The 23910-nt window shown below is 50.5% G+C and overlaps 1 protein-coding gene across 1 annotated transcript in view; it reads left to right on the plus strand.

Annotated features, from left to right (window-relative positions):
- RADIL (Rap associating with DIL domain) overlaps window positions 1–19659 on the plus strand; it is a 74052-nt gene extending 54393 nt beyond the window's left edge. The window contains 10 exon segments of the mRNA XM_023516540.1: window positions 4301–4461; window positions 8562–8674; window positions 9205–9442; window positions 9982–10154; window positions 15233–15383; window positions 16431–16621; window positions 16985–17330; window positions 18747–18862; window positions 19165–19304; window positions 19527–19659. Of these exon segments, the coding sequence (XP_023372308.1) occupies window positions 4301–4461; window positions 8562–8674; window positions 9205–9442; window positions 9982–10154; window positions 15233–15383; window positions 16431–16621; window positions 16985–17330; window positions 18747–18862; window positions 19165–19304; window positions 19527–19632 (1735 nt within the window). The 3' untranslated portion in view covers window positions 19633–19659.
- The last annotated feature ends 4251 nt before the right edge of the window (window positions 19660–23910 follow it).

The raw sequence follows: 23910 nt of genomic DNA on the forward strand, positions 1-23910 counted from the left end.
TGAGTTGCAGTGTGTCCACCCTCTGCGTTAGGCTGTGGCCTGTGAGTTGCAGTATGTCCACCCTCTAGGTTAGGCTGTGGCCCGTGAGTTGCAGTATGTCCACCCTCTAGGTTAGGCTGTGGCCTGTGAGTTTCAGTGTGTCCACCCTCTGTGTTAGGCTGTGGCCCGTGAGTTGCAGTGTGTCAACCCTCTGAGTTAGCTGCAGGTCCATGAGCGAGGACTCGTGTACAGAGGCAGCTCAGGCTAAATTTATTGAACAACCCAAATTTTGGGGTCCACATGTGTTTTGGGTTTTGTAATATTCTAGAATTTAGAAAGGTCAGGTGCTGGATGTGCTGGGCATCAGACAACACCCACAGGCAGCAGCCATCCACTCAATGTATACATGAAGCAAGATTCCTAAAGACCCTGCAGGTACACCGCTTCATGCGAGTTTCAAATTTTGCCACCAAATAAAATTGCTCCAAACAGATGAGGGTGCAGGCATAATGGGTGGTTGAGGACTGCAGATTTGTCACTGACCCTGCAGCCTGCTCCACCAGCAAGCACGGCCCCCTTAGCATCTTCTAGCATCAGCCCTTCAGCATCAACGCCTTCTTTTTGCCACAAGAAGTAATAGGTTTCTTGACTTGGCAACATTCTGGACTCCAGACATCTCTGGTCCAGTGCTGGCAGGGTCCCCCTTCCTCTGTCCTGCCTTTCCCAGCCTCAGCCTCTTCTCTCCACCCTGTATACTCAGCCTTCCCAAGAGGCTGAACCCCTCTTCCTGGTCTATTGATGTCTGAGATGGCTCTGCTAGGTTCTGCCACATCTTGGACACTCTGTTCCCTTTCTCCCATGTTTTTGCCTGTTACCTGATTGTTTGTGATTCCTACTCCAGTCCACGCCCTGGTCATCTCAGCCACTGCGGCCTCTTGGTGTCTCCGGTGCCCTCTGCACCGGAATCCAGTCCCGTTGTCCTCAGCTCTGGTTTCCTGCCCCCATGGTGTCCCCTAGTGGGATTCCCCTTTTGCTGTTTACACACATTCACAAGGTCAAACAGTAGTGATACTTAGTTACATAGTAAGGCAGGAGACCCTTCACCTCTCTCCCACCTGGACCCCTCCACTTCTAACATATGTATCTTTTCATCCCTAACTCACTCTCAGCTCTCACATTTCATCCATCCCTTGCTCTTACTCTCTTATGCTGTCTGTCTGTCTGTCTCTCTCTCTCTCTCTCTCTCTCTCTCTCCCTCTCTGGTATCGTTCTTTCTTTCTTTCTCTCTCTCTCTCTGGTCTTTTTTTTAACCCAGTGAGATGACACCTGATGAATTATTTTGTGCTTTGCCTTCTCACTTATGACCTCTCCAGATGAGTAGATGTGCTCAACCTACTTCTTTTTGTGGCATGCTGTGTCTATAGTGCCATCACTGTTGCCTCTTTCCTCTCCTAATGGACACAGCAGACATGCCCGGCATCCCTGCACACCCATTGGTGCTCCCCATGTGCACCAATGATGCATGTGTGTTCTCACTGCTGTGGTTACTAGGGGCAGGTTCTAGTGCACTGGCCACATGTGCCATTCCCCTCCTAATACTGCTTAGGAGACGTCTGACCCTTGCCCTCTCCTCCCCCCTGCCTCAGGCCTCTGAGTTTCTGTCCCTGATGTTCTGTCAGAGTGCCCTGTGCCCTCTCTGCTCTCATTTCGTCGGGACTTCTGGGCTTACACAAGGTCATCCTTTCTCACCAGGCCCTCTCTGTTGTGCCTTGGCAGGCTGGGCTGAGTCTCTATTATTCCTTAGGCCCAGAGCTGGCAGGTGGCACATCCATCCAGTGTTGGCCATGCTTGTATTGATACGAAACTCCAGCTGGCAAAGCCTGGTGGCTTATTTTCCAATAGAGGCGTGTCTACCCTTTGACTTCTGGGTGCAATTAAGAAGGGCAATAAATGTTGAGAACCAAATGAAGAGCTAAATTAATCCTTTTGAAACTATAGAAAACTCTTTATGTCTGTCTACATACATATGTGTAATTCAAGCCAGTGTCCAGAGCGGACAGAAAGGAAAAGACAGTGCTCACACCTGAGATAAGTGTGCAGGTGTTGGTCCCACTTAGCTGCAGACACAGGAGAGACCATCTCAGGCTTGCTGCTTCCCTCCCCGGGAGTGGGACAGAGAGAGCAGGACATTGTGAACAAAAGTGAAATTACATCATAGAGAACAGGCCAAACCTCAGGCATCAGGGAGGGTCTGGGATAGAGCCTGCATCTCTCCCCTTGGTCCCAGTGGCTGCTCAGCTAGGAAAGGAACAGGGAGGAGGAGAAAGCTTTGGTCCTTTTCTGTTGGCCTCACAAATCAGCCACTCATAGATCCATGGCCTTTCCTGTGGGTTTGGTTCTTTTTCCAGGACCCCCAGGTTGTGCATAGACTCCTAGTACTAGGGACACAGTCGTCACTCTGGCAGCTTGACAGTTCTGCACCAGCTTGCCCCTGAGAATGCTACCAGGAAGGGACACCAAGGAGGTGGGGAGCCCCTCTGCCAGGCAGGGGTCAGGCATCAGGGGTGCCCTCCTCACTTTGGCAAAGCTGTGGGTGGTGTGATCTGTTTATGGATGACCCTGTCTACTCACTGCTTGAGGGGTACACATCTCAGAAAGTATCCTCCAGATGGGCCTGTGGAAATGTGTGGATGAGCACATGAGCTGAGCTGTGAGAACTCTGCCCCAGGTGTCACCAAAGTCTGTCCAATGGCTTAGCACTGAGCTGGCACATTGAGGAGACGGTAATCTTGTGCAGGAGACATGCAGTTGGCATTTTAAAATGAGAATACATGGGCTTAGCGCCTATGGCTCAAGTGGCTAAGGCGCCAGCCACATACACCTAAGGTGGTGGGTTCGAATCCCCAGCCCGGGCCCGCCAAACAACAATAATGGCTGCAACCAAAAAATGGCCGGGCATTGTGGTGGGCGCCTGTAGTCCCAGCTACTTGGGAGGCTGAGGCAGGAGACTCGCTTGAGCCCAGGAGTTGGAGGTTGCTGTGAGCTGTGATGGCATGGCACTCTACCCAGGGGGATAGCTTGAGGCTCCATCTCAAAAATAAAAAATTAAATAAAAAATGAGAGTACATGTTAAATCTACTAAGTGTAGAATATAAATGTCTTAAGAAATAACTAAGAAAATGTGAAGGCTATGTTAACCAGTTTCATGAAAGTATTTCAAACTGTATATAAAACCAGCACATTGTACCCCATAATTGCATTAATATACACAGCTATGATTTAATAAAAAAAGAAAAAAAAGAAAATGAGGAATTATGCAGGGATCTCTACCTAGCCATTCCATATCCATCCCTCAGGTGCCAAGAAGCCAGTTTAGGACAAGAAGAGGCAATTTCAAATCACAAGGTAGCAAGGCGGGCAGTGGGCAGAGGTATACCCTGGGGCTGGTCCCTTGAGATGCAGGAGTGGTTGGAGAGCTCTGAAGTCAGCCCTGGAGGTTGCTGGTGAGGGAGGCCGGTGACCCTGACATTGACACCGTTTCCTAGAAAGGGAGTACTGAGCTAGAGGTGGCAGAGCAGGCTTGAGCTCCTTCTGTGTTAATTAACCAGAGTGACAATGTACCTGAGATAAGGAACCCACTGTGCTGTGGTGGAAACCTGGGCTGGCCCCCTCATGCAGTCTCAGAGGCAGCCTCAGGGAACTGAGTCAGGCCAGTTTGAAGTTTTCAAAGGACCCCTTTGCACCTTCCAGTAACAGGCATCACTTAGGCCTCTTGCCTCACCCACCACGTGTTACCCTCTGACTCCCACTGTAGTAAAGGTGGCTAGTCTTGCCTGTGCACCTCCCAGAGTAGTTCCCTTACTATTTCCTTTTATAATTACTTTGTTAACGTAAATAATACCTGAAACTCCTATTTTCTGATCTATTGATAAAAACTCTGGATTGTATCTTCCCCCACCCACCTGCATGTGCACATACAAATTTGCACACTCTTTCTTTGAATGTTCATAGCTACTTTATGATCTGGTTTCAAGAGAAAAGACTCTCAATAGTTTACCTACCAGGGTTTGTTACTGATGGCCTTGGTAATGGCTATCCTTCTGGTAGGTTTGTAGAAGCCGCTGTTCTGTTGGGTGTCGTGGACGGATGCTGAATGGGTACACAGGTGTATTTGTAACTTCTCGGCCTAGCTTTGTTAGCTTGGCAGCGGTAGTTGTTTTTGTTAGTGTGCATTAAAATGAGCCTCTTTATGCGGACAGGGAAGCAGATTCAGCTTTCCTGGGAACTGGGGCTGAGCGTAACTATCTTTCTGTCTTGGTAGCCAGGAGCCCATCTCCTCGGCCAGCTTTACCATGGCTGACCTAGTTCCAGACCTGCAGCACATTCTTTTCTGGATGTCTAACTGCATCGAGCTCCTGTACTTTATCCAGCAGAAATGCCCACTCTACATGCAGAGCATGGAGGAGCAGCTGGACATCACAGGTATGGCTGGTGCTACTGGTGGCCACGCTGGTGTCCCCGGCCCAGTGAGTGTGGTAGCTTCTTGCTGTCCTCTGCCAGAGCTAGCCTTGATAACAGGGATGAATTTGTACCAGAGCTTTCTCAGCTTCTGGCTGGGGCGTGTCAGTTGTTTGGGGGCCAGCACTGGTAGTTTGGGTGGGTCTGGGACTTCTCAGCCATGGTCTGCGGGTATCCCATCTGTCCCCTCATCCCACGTGGTCTGAGTGGTGGCATCACCTTGACTGCATTACGACTCTTCTGCTTGCAGGAAGGTGGGGGTAGGTGGGTATGCAGGTCATTCAGTAGGGGAGACACATGAACCGAATGCAGCGGGCCACTGTCCCTATAAGGTACACCGTGATTTCAGAAAGGAAGAATATTGCCAGTCATCTTTGTAAAATGGTAAATTGTGTCGGTTCAGAGATTAAATGTGGGAAAACATGCATTTGGAGGTTTCTAAAATATAGTAGGAAGTGTTCTAAAAGCACTAAGAGAATAGTCCTGACCAGGGCAGTCTGGGAGGGCTTCACGAAGGTGGCGTTGGGGCTGGGCCTTGAGGCTGGGTTAGGATTTCGGTGGCTGTGTCTCCCAAGGGGTAGGCCTGGAAAAGGCCCAGAGACCCTGGGACAGAGCTGAAAGGAACATAGGATCACTCGAGGACAGGCCCTCAGGGACTTGGGCCTCATGTGGGTAGCCTTAGTTGTGCCCCTACATAGCTTTGTTCTGCTGTAGTCACCCCCGCCCCTCACCTCTGTGGAGCTCCAGGCTGTTCAGGCCCTTCCAGGTGCTGTAGAGGTTCCTGAGCAGACATGGCTCAGTGGCCCTGCCTTGGGAGGGCCTGGGCACATTGAGAGCTGCCCTCAGACTACATCTCTGAGCCTCGGGGCACCCTTAAGCCAGATGGGGCCTGGCCAAGGTGCTCCCATGGTCATGATCTGCTGGAAGCTGTAGTGTCTCTGTGTACTCAGCTGTGTCCCCAGGAGACAGCTGTGGCTCCAACTCAAAGAGCTATGAGCACATAAGGCCAGCGTGAAGTCCTGGGCCTGGCTTCTTCATGGATGTTGAGTTCCTGCTGTGCCCCACAGGGAAGATTTCCTGAGGAGGGGCTGTTGGTGGCTAAGAGGGAGGGGCTGAGGCATCTGTGCAGTGACCATATGGTAGGAGTATGGTTAGGATAGGATCCTGCTTCAGGCCCTGTGTCGGGGTGGACAGTGGGTCTCGGGTTGTGGGGTGAGGGCATGCTGCGAGGGAGGCAGAGCCAGCTGGGATCTGTCTGTGCTACTTCTGGTCAGTGGGGGGTTCTTACCACCTCTCCACAGAGAAGGGGATAGTGGGACCTTTCTGGGTATTTCTAGTGGATCTAGTAGCACCTGGGCTTCTGTGGATCATGGAGGGAAGTGTGGCACTCAGCATGGATCCTCCCTGGTCCTGGTGGGAATTCGAGCTCTGTGGTCTTTGATATTGCCCTCTTAAGCAGATGTGCAAGGCAGCCACTGACCCTCCCAGGGAAAGGCAGCCTCTCCCTGTCCACAGGGCCTAGGTCTAAAGCAAATCTTTCTTCTGGTTTTCCCCTACTCTGAAATGTGACCTAAATGACTGCACTTGCATAAGTCTCCAAAGCAAGGGCCACATCCAGCCATCTGGCCCCTTGGGCCTCCCCTGGGGCACTGGTCCTTCCTGGAGTCCAGCACTGGTGTCCTCAAGGGCCTCAGCTGCCCAGGCCAGTATTATAGCAGCAGGAGGGTTCTAAAGTGTCAGAGACTCCCTCTGAAGTGGACATTGGCCTAGGAGCACCTGGGCCCCAGCTGATCATCCAGGGCCAAGAACAGTTCAGGGGGATGATGACAAGGAAATCCCTTTTGTCCTGGCTTTTAAAGAAAGATCTAGCTCAGGGCACTGGCTTTCCCACCTCCATAACTTTTGGGCTCCACATTCTGGGCAAGTCTCCTGCTGACGCCCTTTCCAAGCAGCTTTATGTCAGAGACCTGCCCTGCCGCTGCAGTCAGCTGAGCCTTGTCTGGGGACCTGCCTTGGCTGCTTTTCATGAGAAATGCTGCCCTGGCTGCCTTAGCCACCTCCAGTGGTCTTGGGGAGGAAGTTATTTTTGGTCAGGGGCCTGGTATTGTTGAGCCCAATCGATGGGTATAAGGGACTGAGCTTCTGCCCACCCTGCCTTTCTCGGGAGACCACTTTTCTAAGGGATGCCACAGGGTCTGGGTGTCATGGGCAAAATAGGCGCTAGACAACCCAAACGAAAATAGCATCCACTAGAGGGCGAAGGGGAGGTCAGTAGCCCCCTGACCTTCTGCAGGAAATGTCTTGGGAAGAATTCTAAAAACATCTGTCATGTCCTGAGTGCTGATGAGATGGCTGTTGTCTCATCATTCCCCAAACATGTTTTTGTCCAAAGCTGTTACCCAGGAGGCCCTATCCGCCCATCTCAGGAGGAGACGACATTTGTTGTATCCATTTAGGATTCTCCAGTATTCTCTCCTGGCTGAGGTTCAGTGCCTTTACCTTGTGGGGTGGGACTGTTTCCTCACGCCCCAGAGGGGTGCCCAGTCCTAGGGCGTGGGAAGTGGGGAAGGGATTACAGGCCTGCAGGTCCTCTTAGAGGTCTGGGGGTGTCAATGATTTAGAAATCCCGGTGGAGCTGGCACCACAGGTGGGAGCATCTCAGGGGTTCCATCCTATGCAAGCCCCGCCCACCCCTCCTGCCATCCCTATAGCCCCTTCCCCTCTTCCCTGAGTGTTTCCCCTTGCCCCAGGGAGCCACATGTGGTCAGGGCACTTGCCCTACCAGTGGCCCTATGGCAGGTGGCAAGGTCTTGGCTCTGCTGCGCATCTGTTTGGTTGACTCTCCTTTTTCTGGTCAGTGGTCTGGACCAGACTTGCATTTCTCTGAAGGAAGGTAGGAGCATTGCAGCTGGTAAAGAGCCCAAGAGCTTGTTGCCCTGCCAGGCCCTGCCTGGGGAGGTTGCAGGCAGCAAATGAGACTCCTTGGGCCAGCCCCTAGCAAGAGACCTGGTGGTTCTGGGGGACTGAGCCCACAGACTGGGCGTGGTGGATGGGGGCAGGGTAGCAAAATGAAGATAGTGGAAACATGTCCACGTGCTTTGTGTGGCTGTTGGCTGAGGTAGAGTTCAGCTTCCGTGCCTCTGAGTTGCTGGTGATCCCCTAGCAATCTGTGTGACAACAGGGCTGCCTGGTCATGTGGGAGGGAGGCCCAGCTCAGAATGTCCTGCAGACCAGAGCTCCCCCCACGGGCCTGACAGGAGGTCCTGATGGTGTGAGTCTTCTGGAAACACTTGGTGGTCCATACCTCCATATAAGGAGGGATCTGAGGGGATGAGGAAGCACAGAGGCAAGACAGCTGGTGTCCTGTCCGTGTCCCTTCCTAAGAGCCTGCAGGACCCCACCCACTGAGACCACCAGGGTGCCCCCTCATGTTCTGAAAGGCCCAAGGTAAGACTTCGCCCTGGTGAGGACCTCTTGCTTTATGGGAGCCCCTGCCCAAAGGGAAGGAATCCACTGATTCCTGCTTCTAACCCTAGTGGCAGGGCCACCCCTGAGCCTGCTGTCTCAGCCTCAGATTCAGCAGCATCTTCCCAGCAGTGTCTCTGCGAGGGGGAGGTGGTATGGGTTTCTTTTCTCTTGAAAGAATACTACTACTCTAAGGAGTGACGCTCTTTGCCCTACGTCCCAAGTGAGAAATGGAATGCGGGGCAGAAGGGTAAGAACCTGCTATCGCAGGCACAGCTGGTCAGGACAGAAAACTCATTTGTACATGTGGATTAACAAACTTTTGACCCACTTGGGGGTTTATGGGGGCATGGAGCTGCCTGTGTAGCATCTGTCTTCCTGAGACTCTGCCTCTCAGGAGGGCACAGGCATGTCTATCTGGGCACTGCCACAGCCTAGGGTCAGCTAGTTTACCATGGCTCACCACCTCATGGAGGCAAGCCCGGTAAGTGTGTCAGTTGGTACTTTCAGGGAGACCTGGTGGATGGCAGAGTGGCTGCTGTCCAGCAGGTGTGTGCCCACTGTGGCTGGGTGTGACTGTTGGTGGTGTTTCCCCACAGGATCCAAGGAGTCGCTGTTCTCCTGCACGCTGACAGCCAGCGAGGAGGCCATGGCCATGCTAGAGGAGGTGGTGCTGTATGCCTTCCAGCAGTGCGTCTACTACATCTCCAAGGTGCAGCCCTTACATGGCTCTTTCCCAGCTTGCCCCCCACTTGCCCAATTCTGCCCCTTGAAATACACCCCGTGCCTCCCTCCATGTCCTGAGGGTCAGAGAGAAGTCCAGTGTGGGGCATGAGGGTTGTAATGCTGCTGCCCTCCAGAACCACTGGTGCCAGAGGTGCCACTGGTCTCTTCGTCTCTGAGCAGCTGTGGGTGCATCGGGGGTACTGGGAGCTGCTCTCCTGGGAGGTGGCATCTCTCCCTGCAGGGCCCACAGGGCTATTTCCATCCCCTGGGCTGAACCCCATCCCTCTAAGTGCTGCCTTTGGGTGCCTCCCAAGGTCTTTTGAGCCTTTGGCTTAGCAGGTGCCCTGGCTACATCCTGTCTCTGCTCCCAACAGCCCTGGGAGGCAGCTCTTTTAGGGTTTCCCCACTGGACAGAGGAAGGAGCCGCAGCTGGCACAGTGGGTGCTGTGGGGTGGCGGGGTTCTTTCCCTCCTAGGTAGCAGTACCCTGGAGAGGCTGTTGTTCTCTTGCCCCTAGTCCCTGTACGTCTGCCTCCCAGCCCTTCTGGAATGCCCCCCATTCCAAACAGAATGCAGGGAGAGCTGGAGCTCTGCCCTTGAGCTGCCTGAGGAGCTACGCCGCGTCGTGTCCGTGTATCAGGTGGCCCTGGACCTCCTGCGGCAGTTGCAGGTGCACCCTGAGGTGGCCTCACAGATGCTCTCCTACCTTTTCTTCTTCTCCGGCACTCTGCTCCTCAACCAGCTCCTCGACAGGGGTGAGGGCTGAGTGCCCACAGTGGGCTCCAGGAACTCATTCCTACAGTGACTCCTGGGGGACAGCTCTTCCGTGGCTGGGGAATCCTACTTTCTGAGGATCTGGGGTCATAGCCGGAGTGGAGGGAGGCTGAGGCCCAAAGGTTGGACATGTCACTCAGAGCATGTCCTGTGGGAGCTATGGTTCCTTCAGGTTTCAGAGAGGCCATAGCTGAGAGGTCTGCATGGGTCCCTTTTCCTGTGACAGGGAGGAAAACAGGCCCAGGGAAGTCATCAGACTATCTCAAAATAGTCAGAGCCAGGGTGCAACCCAAGAATATCCAGCCTTAAAGACTCTGACCTTTTATCCTGCTTTCCTGAGCTGACATTCTTCCTTTACCTGCTGGGGGTCAGGGGCACTAGTTACTTTCAGCCAAGGACTGCTGCTGGGGGTATAGGGAGATCTGAGCTGGCCAGTTGCCTTGAAAATTGCTGCAAGTTTTCATATCTTTCCTGCCCTCGGTGACCAGAGTATTACCTTCCTGCTTTCTTTCCCTCCCAGGCCCCTCCTTGAGCTGCTTTCACTGGCCCAGAGGAGTCCAGGCCTCTGCCCGCCTGCAACAGCTCCTGGAGTGGACCAGGAACACTGGCTTCGAGGAGGCTGGACAGCACTTCTTCCGGAAGCTCTCCTGTACCCTCAACCTGCTGGCCACTCCCAGGGCCCAACTTGTGCAGGTAGGAGGCACAGGTGGCTCAGGAGATGCAGTGAGTATAGTGGGGAAGGGGTCCAGATGTTTTCACAATTGGGTCACTGGCTTATAGACCAGATCAGGGGGCCAGGGACCTGGCTTCAGGTCCCTGAAAATTAAAATGTTCTATAGATAATTTGTGAAGTTATTTCCATTCCATAGCTGTCTACCCCAGCAGTAGACAGGATAGTGGCCCTGAAGATGTCTCTGTGCAAGCCCCAGGACTGTTGATGTGTTACGCATATGACCAAGGGGATTGATTGTAGATATGAGTAAGATTAAGGACTATGAGATGAAGAGAGGACCATGGATTATCCTGGTGGCCCAGCCTAGCTAGTCAAGTCCATGATTGATCAGAGAAGGATGGAAGTAGGAAAAGGGACTTGGCCCCTATGGCTGGCTCTATAGGTGAAGGAGGGGCCCTGAGCCAAGTGATGTAATGGAGAAGCTGGGATGGCCCCAGCTGATAGTCAGTGTGGAAACATGACCTCAGTTCTACAACGACAGGAACTGAATTCTCACAGCAAACAGATCCTCCCTTGGAGCCTCAGAAGACACAAAGGTTGGCCTACACCTTGATTTTGGCCCAGTGAGACCCATGCTGGACTTCAGACCCACACAACTGTGAGATGATCCACTTGTATTGTGGTCATTTGTTACAGCAGCAGCAGGAAACTGACATGCCCTCACCACTTACCTCCACAGTCAGCACAGAAAATCAGTGGAAATCAGACTGATGGCTTTTCTTCTTGCCTATAAGACCTGAATCATGTTTGGGGTAAAGGTAAGAGTGGCTACAGAAAAGCCCAAGAGGAAATTTGCTTTCTGTGCTGTCCGGGAAGGTGTGTTTGAACTTAAAGCATAATGTGGATACTTTGCTTATTTCCAAGCAAACCCCAGAGCTGATTCCAGAGTAGCCAGCTTAACCCAAAAGTCATAGGGCAGAATGGCCCTTTCAGTTTGGTATCAAAAACAAAGCAGTCCACTACTCAAGCATCAAAGCATACAAACGCTCACTTGCAAGTCCTGTCAGTATCATTATGAGTAATGACAATAGCTACTGCAAAGTGTTACCGGCTCTGCCTGTACTGCCTCATTTAATCCCCACAGCAGCCCTGTGAAGTGGACAGAGTACTGTCCCTGTTCTACACATCCCGAAGCAGAGGTCACAGAGCATGTGTCCTTTATTCATTCAGCAAATATTGAAAAGCTATTATATGTTAGGAACTATATATTTTACTGAAGTGTTTTTTTTTTAAGTTGTTTACTTTTTTCATTATAAAAGTGAAGCACTTACTATAGAAAATTTCAAAAATGAGAATGTCTGGCTATGTATGGCAGAGCTACATGAATTGAATTTTATTCTCCCATGGTATCACTAAACAAAATTAAAGCAATGCGTTTTAATGACATTAATCTATAGGACAAAATACTATTTTGGAAGCTAGAAAGCAGAAAGGTGAATAGTAGCTACTTTAGCTGATCTGAGAAAGCTGACTTGGGAGAAGCAACCCAATTTTCAGCAAACCGCCAAAAGGCTCAGGAATTTTTAGCAGATAACCCCTGGAAATTGTTTAAAAAAAATGGGGGCTAAAGAGAAGAACAGCTTGATGGGCATTTTGAACAGTACTGATGCTTGCCTGGACTGGCTAGGGATGTGTAGCTCTAGTGAGGACAACTTGCACAGCCAGAAAAAATACAAAAGTCATTTGTTTAAAGGCGTCTGAGAGCTGCTGAAGGATTAGAAGTACAGATCTGCAGAGGGAGAACCACAAAGAGCTGAACTGATATTCACCTGCTGCCTTCTCCCTGGGGGCATTTGCTGTTCTGGAAGCAGGTTCTGTGTGAGGCTGAGAGTTCAAGCTTTGTCCCAGCAGGAGGCCACTGCTGGGGAAAGAGAAACCCAAATAGCACTGGTTATTTCACAGGCCAGAGAGACAAACTCAGAGACTTTAGGGGCCTAAAATGCATGGCAAACCTTTCCCTTAAGCCATTTGCCAAAAATCTGAACCTGTAGGGCTTCAAAACTAAACAAAAAGCTTTGAAAAGCAGAGTGGAATTTGTGGTAGTTTCATAATGCTGAGGAGACAAAGATGAGAATTTAGGACCCTTTAAGTAGTAAACACCAGGCTCTCAACTCAGGAAGTTGAAACTCTGAGATAAGGATCAAGCAGAAGCCGCCCAAGCCTCACCAAAACCTTGCCTAGCCCCTGTGCAGCTTACCCTGGCTGCATTAAGTTCATCAGCAACAATGAACTACAAAGTATTAAACTTGTGGGCTGCAGTTAAAGCAGTTCTAAGAGGAAAAGTTATAGCCATAAATGTATATATTAGAAAATAATGCTGAGAATGAATCATCATGAAGTGAGAAAAAGAACAACAAATCCAAGAATGTAGAGGATGCGATAGATAAAAGCAAAAATTAGTGAAATAGTAAACATATATAGCAGATAAAAGCAATAGAACCAAAATTGGGTTCTTTGAAAAGTTTATTTATTTATTCAATTTTATTTTTTTGAGACAGAGTCTGACTCAATTGCCCTGGGTAGAGTGCTGTGGCATTATTGCTCACAGCAACCTCAAACTCTTGGGCTCAGGTGATCCTCTTGCCTCAGCCTCCCAAGTAGCTGGGACTACACGTACCCACCACAATGCTTGGCTATTTTTAGGGATGGGGTATTGCTCTTGTTCAGGCTAGTCTCAAACTCATGAGCTCAAGTGATCTACCTGCTTTGGCCTCCTAGAGTCCTAGGATTACAGGCATGAGCCACTGTGCCCAGCCTAAAAAGTTTAATTAAAAAAAGTGAAAAAACACAGATTATTGTTATCAAAAATAAAAAAGAGGACATCATTTAGATTCTATATTAAGAATTAGTAGTAAGAAGATATCACCAACTTTATACTGATAAATCTGACATTTTAGACGAAATGGACGAATTAGAAAAAGAACACATTAAAACTGATACAAGAGGAAATAAAAAATCTGAATAATCCTTTATGCATTAAAGAAATTAAATCTGTTATTTTAAAACCTTGAAAGGAGATTCAAGACCTGGTTGGTTTCATTGGTTAATTATTTTAAACATTATAGAAGAAATAATACCATTATTACCTAGCTTCTTTTCGAAACTAGAAAAAGAAGAAATACTGTCTCACTTTTAAACATCAATCCAACCTTGATACCAAAGCCTGAAAAGAGATTATAAGAAAGGAAAACTACACTTGAAGATCAACTTAATCATCAAAGAATTGAAATTCAAAATCTAAGTGTTTTAAGCCTCAAAATATCAGAATGTTTAAAATGAAAAAAAAAAAAAAAAGCCCATACAAGCATTGGTGAATAGGTATAGCAATTCAAATAGTAACATGCATCACAGGGGGCATTATAAATGAGTGTCACCCTTTGGGAAAGCTATCTGGCAGGATCTATGGAAGCTGACTGTGTGTACCTGCTCTGATGTAGCGGTTCTGTCTATCAAACGCTTCACTTCCTATCTTACGGCAGCCTATCTGGGTGTTTACAGTTGCATCTTTCACAGTTTCCCCAAACTAGAACAGCACATATTCATCAACAGTGTAATGGAGAAACAGAGCATAATAAGAAAAGAGGGGGTGGGTCCTTCATCACAGTGAAACACTCCAGAGCAGCAAGACTGAGCGAGTGTGTTAGAAGGAGCTACAGCAGTGAGGCTGGAGAAACAGAAAGAGGAACCAAAGGCAGGAAGATTGAAGGACCAGCATCTGGACAGTAGGAGTCCAGGAAGAGCAGACAGGAGATGGTGACCAGGAAGGAAGACAGCCAGCTCCAGGCAGCTTCCCAGACCTGAGCACTGGTGCCCTGTTGAAGAGAGAGCACCCATATCAGGACTCACATCCCTGAGTTTCAGAGCAGTGTGGCACAGGGCACCTGCAGGGTTCTGGAGGGGAGCAAATATAGGAGGCCTCCAGCAGAGCAGCCAACAGAACCATGCACACTTCTCCAGAGCAGCAGGCGGGGTCAGGAGACAGAGGAGCTGCTACCAAAATTCTGTAACCACCTCTAGTCTGGAATTCTCTGTCAGCCAGGCTGCCAGTGAGTGTGAAAGTGGAATGAAGACATTGTTCACCCCATAGGGCAGCAGTTTCCCTGCAATACACCTTTTTCGGGAAGTTACTAGAGGATCTGCCACAGAAATGAGGGAATAAACCCAAGACCAGAAGAAATGAGTTCCAGGAGATGGAGAGGATCCCAAAGGAATGGTGATGGAGGTCCTGGTGCAGATGTTTTAATTTTTTTATTATTATTTTTTTTTGAGGGGGGAGATAGTCTCACTTTGTCACTCTCAGTAGAGTGCTGTAGCATCATAGCTCATAGCAACCTCGAACTCTTGGGCTCAAGTGATTCTCTTGCCTCAGCCTCCCAAGTAGCTGGGACTATAGGCGCCTGCCACAGTGCCTGGCTATTTTTCTTTTTTCTTTTTTAGAGATTTTTTTTTTTTCCTCATTCTGGCTCAGGCTGGTCTCGAATCTATAAACTCAGGCAATCCACCCACCTTGGCCTCCCAGAGTGCCAGATTACAGGCATGACCCTCTATGCCTGGCCCTAGATGTTTTAATTTCATTGGACAAATTCATCCTTTTTTTAAGTCCCTGTCCCCTGACTGATTAAAGTTTCTGCTTTTCAGCCATGACTTTAACCTACTTGATTTCTTTTGTACCATTCAAGGTGGGAATCCAATGTGACTCCTCCCCAGTTTGCTGCAGGGCTGTGTAAGCTGGCCCTTGTGGAAGGAGACTGTGTTCACTGGGCAGGGATTCAGCATGTGCCAGGAGTGGCTGCCCCCGAGACACCTAGGGTGACCTGCCGTGATACTGTACTCCTAACTGAGCTGGCTGCACTGGTCCTTGGTGTGCCCACTGCCCCCTGGGAGGAGATGGATGCCAGGCATCCTGGGCCTGGATCCTTGCCCTGGCTGACTGTCCTCAGTGCACTGTGGGACAAACCCTCCCTGGGAGTGGGGCTATGCCAAGAGGCTATATGGGTGCCTGGAGGTTTTTGACCATAAGCTTCTCTTTGTCACGTAGATGAGTTGGGCAGCTCTGCGGGCTGCCTTCCCTGCCCTGAGCCCAGCACAGCTGCACCGGCTGCTGACTCAGTACCAGCTGGCCTCGGCCATGGGCCCCATGAGTGCCTGGGAGCCAGGGGCCCGGGAAAGCCCTGCTGCCTTCAAGTCAGGTAAGTCCCTGGTGAGGGGCAGGAGCCTGAGACTGAGGGTGCATTGGTGTATCCATCCTCAGGTGGCCTCCTTCTGCCCATCTGTCCCCTACCTATGGCCCTCCATGGCTGGGATCAAGGAGGGGATTCCATTCCCAAGTTCCAAACTTCAGGCTAAGGTCAAAAGTCCCCCTCCCCTCAGGGAGCCTCAGGCCTCCCTCAAGCTGCAGCCAACCAGGATAGGACAGCATCTCCTCGCAACCTGTGGAGAAACACGCCTGTGTACATGTGCCATGTGTGTGCACGTGCCTGCACACATTCGTACACAGGGCCTGTGTATGTCTGTGTATGTATGTGGGTGTGTAATACATAAATAAGGTGTGCGTTTGTAGTTATAAATTACACTTCTTGCTTCATTAGTATCACGTATATTATAACACATAAAGAAAGCCAGAAAGTAGAGGATTGTGGGAGACACGGATAACTAGGGCTCAGATGCCATCTTGCCACCTACCCACCTGGCAGCTGGGCCTGGACTAGAGACTATCTCTGAACAGGACTCTGGTTTTACCTTTTGTATGTCACCTCCCCCTTTACTGATTCATTTTCCATGCTCTGTGCTGGGAGCTAAGGCTGCAGTGGTCATGAGCTTCCTGTTCTAGTGGACAGAGACCAGCCTGCCCACTAGGCCTTTAGCATCCTGGGTGACGTGTGCAGGGATAGAGTCAGCACAGACCTTGGGAGCCTGGGGGAGGAGCTGAGGCCCAACTCAGCAGAGATTGTTACCAGGGATGCCCTCAGAGCCAAGTGTGACAGGGATAGGCCTGGTGTAGAGTGGCTCAGGGAGACTGAGAGTTGGGCAGTGCCACTTGAGAGTCCAGACTGCAAGGGCCTGATTCTTAGTCCTGAGACATGTGGCCATTCCAAAGGGATGAGAGCCAGGTTGGAGGCAATCACCTTGGCCAGGATCCCACCCTCCTGTGTACTTGGATCAGGGGACCTGGCAAACCAGGCAATGGGAGGGCAGCTTCTCCTTCAGCCAGTCATGGCCGACACCACCCCCTGCAGAGGATGTCCTGGAGTCCTATGAAAACCCCCCACCCATCGTTCTGCCGAGTGAGGGCTTCCAGGTGGACTTAGAAGCCGACTGCCTGGATGATAGCATCTATCAGCACCTGCTCTACATCCGCCACTTCCTATGGAGCCTGCGAAGCAAGGCCAGCCCTAGCAGCGGGCCTGCCCAGCCAGAGGGCCCTGAGGTACCTGGAATGGGAGGGCCCTGGGCCAGGCTCCAGAGCTGCTTTGTAGAGAGCTTGCAGCAGCCCCCACATGATAGCCAAAGTGGGGGTAGGCACAGCTCAGCCCAGAAACAGGGTTGGAGGCACAATCTGAGCTCTGGGATCCCTGGAGGCCTGGCCCCCTTGATGTGCCAATGGTGGGGGAGACCCCTTGTTCTTAGGGTTCTTCAGATGGCATAGGCTGCAGGAGTCCTTCTTTGACCTCATGCTCCAGGCAGCCTGGTGGCCCTGGGACGACCTCAGACAAGGCAGCCCTCCCTCACCTGCAGGCACCGTCCCACCAGCTGCCCTCCTGGGTCTGAGCTCTTTCTTTCCTTCCCCCAGGGTGCAGACCACACCAGCCCGGAGGCTTCTAGGGACCCAGGCAAGGCAGCCCGAGAAGCTGTCCCATCATGTTCTCTTCCTTTGGCGGGGGCTCCCTGGGTACCAGAACTCCCTAGAAGGCAGCCCAGCCGTGGGGGCCGAGGGGGCTCCCAGGCTGGGCCCCTGCACACTGACTCGTCATGCCTGCTCACGCCTCCCAGCACCCCCATTGGCCTTGAACCTGGGGACCCTGGCTGCCCAGATCCCAGCAGCACCTGTGGAAAGGCACTCCCGGAAGGGCAGAGGAACGGGCCAAGCAGCCCCTGGGGCGTAGCTCCAGATGGTGAGGACTCTCAAGCTCAGGCCTGTAACTGCTGGGTTCTTCCCTTGCCCTGGCCAGATGGGAAGAGGTGAAAGCAGCTCAGCCCCTTGGAAGGCCCCACATTGGGGCCATGCCACAGCTTGGTCATCTAGGGCTGACATCTCAAATAGTCACTATGACCTGGGACTAAGTCTAGAAAGCCACTGAGAATCACTCCTGCATAGGTGGAGGGCGGGATGCTGGGATGGTGTTACTGAGCCCACAAAAGGGTCCAGACTAGGTTCTGTCACTCGCCACACAAAGATCCAATTATTGAAAAAATGGAGATTGTCAAGGAAGAAAGAAATCTTAATGCAGAAGACATCTGTTGGGAGAAATACTCAAACCCAAATCAATCTAGAGAAGGGCTTTCACAGGGGGCTATGGGTCAGATTGTGTGGGACTTGAAGTCATGGGGTCTTCTGGGGGGGGTGTCTGATTCAAGAGTCAACTGCTGGTAATGGATGATAAGTGCTGTGGAGAAGCTAGTTAAGTCTGGTGGTTAGACTTCACTGGTAAAGTCAGAGGGAACAAAAAATAACTTAGGAAAGGGGTCATTTTGCAAGACTGATTATGCTGGTGTGGTTCAGTGCTCAAGAGAAGATGTGCCAAAAGCAGCCAGGAAGGCCTTCTGGGAGGAGGTGGGATGGAGCTCTCTGGGGCAGGGCACGTGGAGGCCTGTGTGCTCAGTGAGTAGTCAACTGGGCCAGGCTAGGAGGGCCTGAGGGAAAAGCAGCCCCTGCCAATGCTGGCCCAGTGGCATGTCCTATAGGGATGAGGACTCCTTGGTGCTCCTGTAGAATTTGGAGCATGCCTGAAGGTTGGGTTTGCTGGGCAGAGCTGGACCTGAGGTGGCTGCCTACTTGAGTGTGTGGGATATAGCTCCGGACCTGACCCCAGTGCTGCCGAGAGCCCAACCCAGGTGCCCGTGGGCACAAGCATGGCCTAGGAGAGAGAAGGCATAGGCTCATGGCCCCAGCGAGCCACTCAGGTTGGGCTGGCTGGGCTCTGGGTGAGGGCCTGGTTAGCAGTAGAGGCTTTAGGAGAGATGGACATGGGTCACCATCTGGGGTATGGAGGGAGCAGGGGAAGGAAGGCAGCAGAGACCACTCAGGAGGCTACACTAGAACCATACAAGCCTGGAGTCAGGAAGCCCCTGACCAGTGGGGCCAGTGTCCCTCCCAGGCAGCCATGGGGCAGGGACCAAGGTATCCCTTCCAGGCATGTGGGTTGTAGCCCACAGGCAGATCCTGACCCAATTGCCAGGCTTGCTGTCCATGTTCTGCCCAAATGGTGCCTTCCTGAGCTACAGGAGCACTTCCGGCCCTCCCCTGAGGCAACTGAGGTGGACATCCTGTCAGGTGACAGCTCCAGCCCCAGCCCCATGCCTTCATCCCTGCCCACCTTTCCCTGCCCTCCCAGGAGACCCCGTGGCCCCCTCCAGCCACAGCTCCAGCACAGAGGACTTCTGCTACATCTTCGAGGTGGAGCTGGAGCGAGGCCCCTCAGGGCTGGGGATGGGCCTGATCGACGGGATGGTGAGTGGCCAGGGACCCCTGCAGGCTGCCTTGGTTCCTCCTGTTCACAGAAAGACTGCCACGGCTTGTGTGGTTTTATGGCAGGAAAGGGGGTGGCCCACTACAGCTGGGACTGCAGGAACAACCTGTCCAACAGCTACTGCGGTCCCTGGTCTCCATCCTCAGGCCGGGTCTGTCTTGGACCTTAGGGAACAGTGGTGATGTCATGGCTTCACTCCAGGCATGGGGGCTACAAAGGTTCTTGCAGGGGATTGCTGTGTGTTACTGGGTTGTGGAGCCCTGAGGCTTCTGCTTCTCCCCAGCACACGCCCCTGGGCACCCCAGGGCTCTACATCCAGACCCTGCTTCCGGGCAGCCCTGCCGCGTCTGATGGGCGGCTGTCGCTGGGAGACCGCATCCTGGAGGTCAACGGCAGCCACCTGGCAGGGGTCAGCTACCTGAGGTACCTCCACTCCCATACCCCTAGCCCAACTCCCAGATAGCCCACGGAGGGGAAGAAAGGGCCAGGCTCCTGCACCAGGCATTCACTAGCCTGCTGAGTCCCACACACAGGCGTCGGCTGGGGAGGGTTCAGGTTTGCAGGAGAGGCTGGTGCTTGGATGCCCTGCCGCAGCCCCTGCCTGGGGTTCTTTGATACCAACCTCACCTCCCTCCTGCCTTTCAGAGCTGTGGATCTGATCCGACATGGGGGGAAGAAGATGCGGTTCCTGGTTGCCAAGTCTGATGTGGAAACAGCCAAGAAGATCCACTTCCGCACACCCCTGCCCTAGAGAGGGGCTGGCAGGATGCCCTACATACCTGATGCTGGTTCTGCCAGGTGACACCAATTGTCATCAAGCCATTTGTCTGTATTTTTTAATTGGCTGAGTTGGGTTCCCATTCTGCCCAAATGGTGCAGACAATGTACATCTTAGTGTATATTTTATTTATATGACAGGTAACACTAAGTTGTTATGTTTGTTACAGAGCTTTTATGTTTAAAGACTTTAATGGAGAAGTTTAGATTCAATAAACTATCTTTCATGTTCTCACAGAGTACAGTGCCAGAGACAGTGGCCTGGGCCTGGTGGGTGTGGGCAGCTGAGGGACAGTGGTGGCTCTCTGCTAACTCCAGTCCAACGGCAGGGGGCGTCCTGGGTGGACACAAGAGAATTATCATGGTTGGAAGTCTTTTAGCTATTATTCTTCCTCCCCTACCCTGCCCAGAAATGAGCCCTAGGAAACATCCCAAGCTCCCTTCCAGCTAGAAAGACCAGAGCTGCAAACCAGAGTGCAATTTGATCTTTTAATCACATTGCTCAGCACAATCCCAAAAGAAAGGACCTAGAAACCTCCAGAAGGTAAGAAAGGGACCAATTTGCCCAATCTCTGAGGACACTGAGCCCTGCCAGGGCTCCACCCTGGGGCCTCCCCATCCAACAGGACTCAAGCTCCTCCCTGAATTCTTTCTTGTCACTAATACCTGGGGCCCTTCGATACCAGCCTCAAATGCCAGGCCCTAATGCCAGGCTGGCACCCCAGACTCTTAATCTACAGCTGGCGTCCACCTGGTCACTGTCCCTTCACTCTGGCAGGAGGCTAGCCACCTTCTCCACCAGCTGGCTGACCGTGTGCAGGGCCATGTTGATGTGGTGGTGGTGGTGGGGGGGGGCTGCACACCTCCACACTTGGTGTGAGCACAAACTAGGCCATCCTATGCATCTTCAGCAGGGTCAGCAACTCTGTGGCCCATGTATAGATGGCTTCCCTGCCTTCCTTGCTGTGACGGAAGCTAGGAACTGGGCTCTGGGACAGGGTCCTCATCTTTGACAGCAATAGAGAGACTCTGAGGATGAGGGGGTAGGTCCAGTCAGCTGCATGGAGAGGGCCAGCTCCTGAAGCTCTCTTCCAGATCAATCCCAAATGCTGGGCCTCATCAGCTCCATGCTGCCCCCTGGTGAGTGCCATAGTCAGTGCAGCATATCTGCCTGAGGCCCTTTGCTGCTTCCAGGCAGTGTGAATATCTGGTCCTGCCTAGCTTAGAAAGGCTGCCCACTCTTAAGTTCCTAAATACTGGACAAAATAAAAAATAAATAAATAAATAAATAAATATACATCTCACACACACACACACATATATATATATATATTTTGGTAGGGACAAAGCCTCACGAATAGCCCTAAGTAGAGTGCTGTGACGTCACAGCTCACAGCAACCTCCAACTCCTGGGCTGAGGCGGTTCTCTTGCCTCATCCTCCCAAGTAGCTGGGACTACAGGCGCCCACCACAACACCTGGCTATTTTTTTGTTGCAATTTGGCCGGGGCTGGGTTTGAACCCACTGCCCTTGGTATATGGGGCCGGCACCTCACCCACTGAGCCACAGGTGCTTCTCAGACAAAATATATTTTTAAAAAGTTATTTTTATTTTTAAGACAGAGTCTCACTCTGTTGCCCTAGGTAGAGTGCCGTGGCGTCATTACAGCTCACAGCAATCTCAAACTCTTGGGCTCAAACAATCCTCTTGTTTCAGTTTTTTTATTTTTAGTAGAAATGGGGTCTTGGCTCTTGCTCAGGCTGGTCTAGAACTCCTGAGCTCAAGAAATCCACCCACCTTGGCCTCCTAGTGTGCAGGATTACAGATGCAAGCTTTCATTTAAATGCATGGTTCGATTTAGAAGAAAAGAAATCCTTAGAGCCCAAAAGCGAAATGAGAGTACAAGTTCAGAGTGGCTGCAGCTGGCCTAGGGTGCCAAGTTATTGGTCTCAGTTCTCCATTCCTCTGCTTGGTTATAACAAATGCTATGGCCTGGATGGGGGAGAGGCAAAGCCTTGATTACCACTGCGGGGGGGCTCCACTTTACTCCAGAGTTCCTGAAGGGCTAAGCCCCTGGGGAAAAGACAACTAACCACGGCAGATACCCTCACATAGATACACTTATGCACTGAGCACATCTAGCCCTTTACTGGCATTAACGCATTTAATTCTCCCCCAAATTCTTTGCAGTAGGTACTGTTATTATCCTCATTTTTCAGATGAAGAAACTGAAGCATGAAGAGATTATGATTTTCTACATCAGTAAGCCATTGCCATAATAATTCTGAAAGAAAAAAAATCACAAAATTCAGCATCTTAAGACAAAGATTATTTATCCTTGCTTAGCTCTGCTAAAAGTTGCCAAATGCCAGTGTGGCCCTGCAGGAGTTAGTACTGAGCTCTACACTGAGGCCAGCTCTGCTCCAGGTGTTTCCCACCCTTCTCAGCCCCACAGACCTCCCCGGGCATGAAGTGTGGCAATGGCGGAAATGCAAGAGGACAGGTCTGACAAGTACATTTCAGGCTTCTGTCACCTCTGCTGAAATCCTGTTGGTCAAAGCAAGTCTTTTGGCCAAGCACTGAATTCAGGTGTGGGTGAAGACATGACCCCAACTGTGAGGCTGTACCAAGGATGTACATATGTAATACTCCTCCAGAGGAAAGCAGAATTGCGATCACTCATTCTATCAGCCACTGGGAGACAAAGCCAGATTTGAACTTTGGCACTTTGACTCCAGACTCTGAGCCACCACAGAAGTCTACGCTTAAAAGAAATGGTAAGGGAATATTTCTGGGTGGGTTTGGCTCTGTGTGGAGCAGGAAAAAGTATCCTGTCAAAATCTGTATTCATGGGCAGTGCCTGTGGCTCAGTGAGTAGGGCACTGGCCCCACATACTGAGGGCAGTGGGTTCAAACCTGGCCCTGGCCAAACTGCAACAAAAAATAGCCAGGTGTTATGGCAGGTACCTGTAGTCCCAGCTACTCGGGAGGCTGAGGCAAGAGAATCACCTAAGCCCAAGAGCTAGAGGTTGCTGTGATCTGTGACGCCATGGTACTGTACCAAGGGCGACAGAGTGGGACTCTGTCTCTAAAAAAATAAAAATAAATAATTAAAATAAAAAATTATTTTTTAAAAAATTTGTATTTATATGAGTTCTTATACAGGTTTGGGATCAACTTACAATGTCTGGATGATGTGAGTACACACAAGCCAAGCATTTGGTTAAAAATAGTGTTCCCAGGCATCTGGCAAAAGCAATAGATAATTTCCTCTACCTGAACACATCCTCAACCCAGGTTTCTAGACTTCAGGCTTCCTAGGACTCCAGCAGATAACATTGTAATGAGTGAGTTCTTTATCAAAAAATCACAAAATGGAAATAACAAGCACCATGATAAGATTAGCAGAAACAATAAAAGTTGCTGAATGGGACCTGCAAAGACTTCAGCTATTGGAAATATTTACAGAACATAAAACAAGTGGAATATACTTACAGAAATGACATCAGGAGTTAGAAACGTGATTTAAGGAATAAGATATTTCAACTGGCCAGGAAGATTTGAATTGAAGTAAATACATCTCCTAGAAATGAAAAATAGATACTAAAAACTCAGAGAAAAGAGCAGATTTAAATAAGCAGATTTAACTGATGAAAATATAATGAGCTGGAAAAAAGAGTTGAAGAAATTCCTCATAATGCAATGAGAAGAGCAAGATAGGAAATATGAAAAGAAAGGTTGAGAGACACAGAGAATAGGATAAGAAGGTGCAACTTAAGTCACCTGGAGTTCAGACGTAGAAAAAATTGGGAAGCAATATTTAAAGAGATAATAGCTGAGCATTTTCCAGAATTGATGAAAGACACAAATTGTTACAGGCTGATTAATGAATCCCAGGAGAATAAATCAAAGGAAATCTACACGTAAGTATATTAATATGAAATTACAGGATCCCAGAGGCAAACAAGTGATCATAAAAGCTGCCAGAGAGTAGTGCAGAGTTCCAGAAGACATTTCAGCTAGATGCTAGCCTCCCCCAAAACAACAATGGAGACCAGCCAACAGAATAACTTCTGCAAAGGATCAAGATAAACTGTCAATCTAGAATTCTAAACCCATCCAACATGTCTTTGAAGGATAAAGACAAATTTTAGACACTTTCAGACAAAGGTAAGGGAATTTACAATACTGTTGGACACTCAGAAACTTGTGAAAATTGTACTTCAAGAAGTAGGAAAATCACTACTCTGAT

This window comes from Otolemur garnettii, unplaced genomic scaffold (assembly GCF_000181295.1).
Source record: "Otolemur garnettii isolate 467f Iridium unplaced genomic scaffold, OtoGar3 scaffold00092, whole genome shotgun sequence".
In the NCBI taxonomy this organism is placed as follows: domain Eukaryota; kingdom Metazoa; phylum Chordata; class Mammalia; order Primates; family Galagidae; genus Otolemur; species Otolemur garnettii.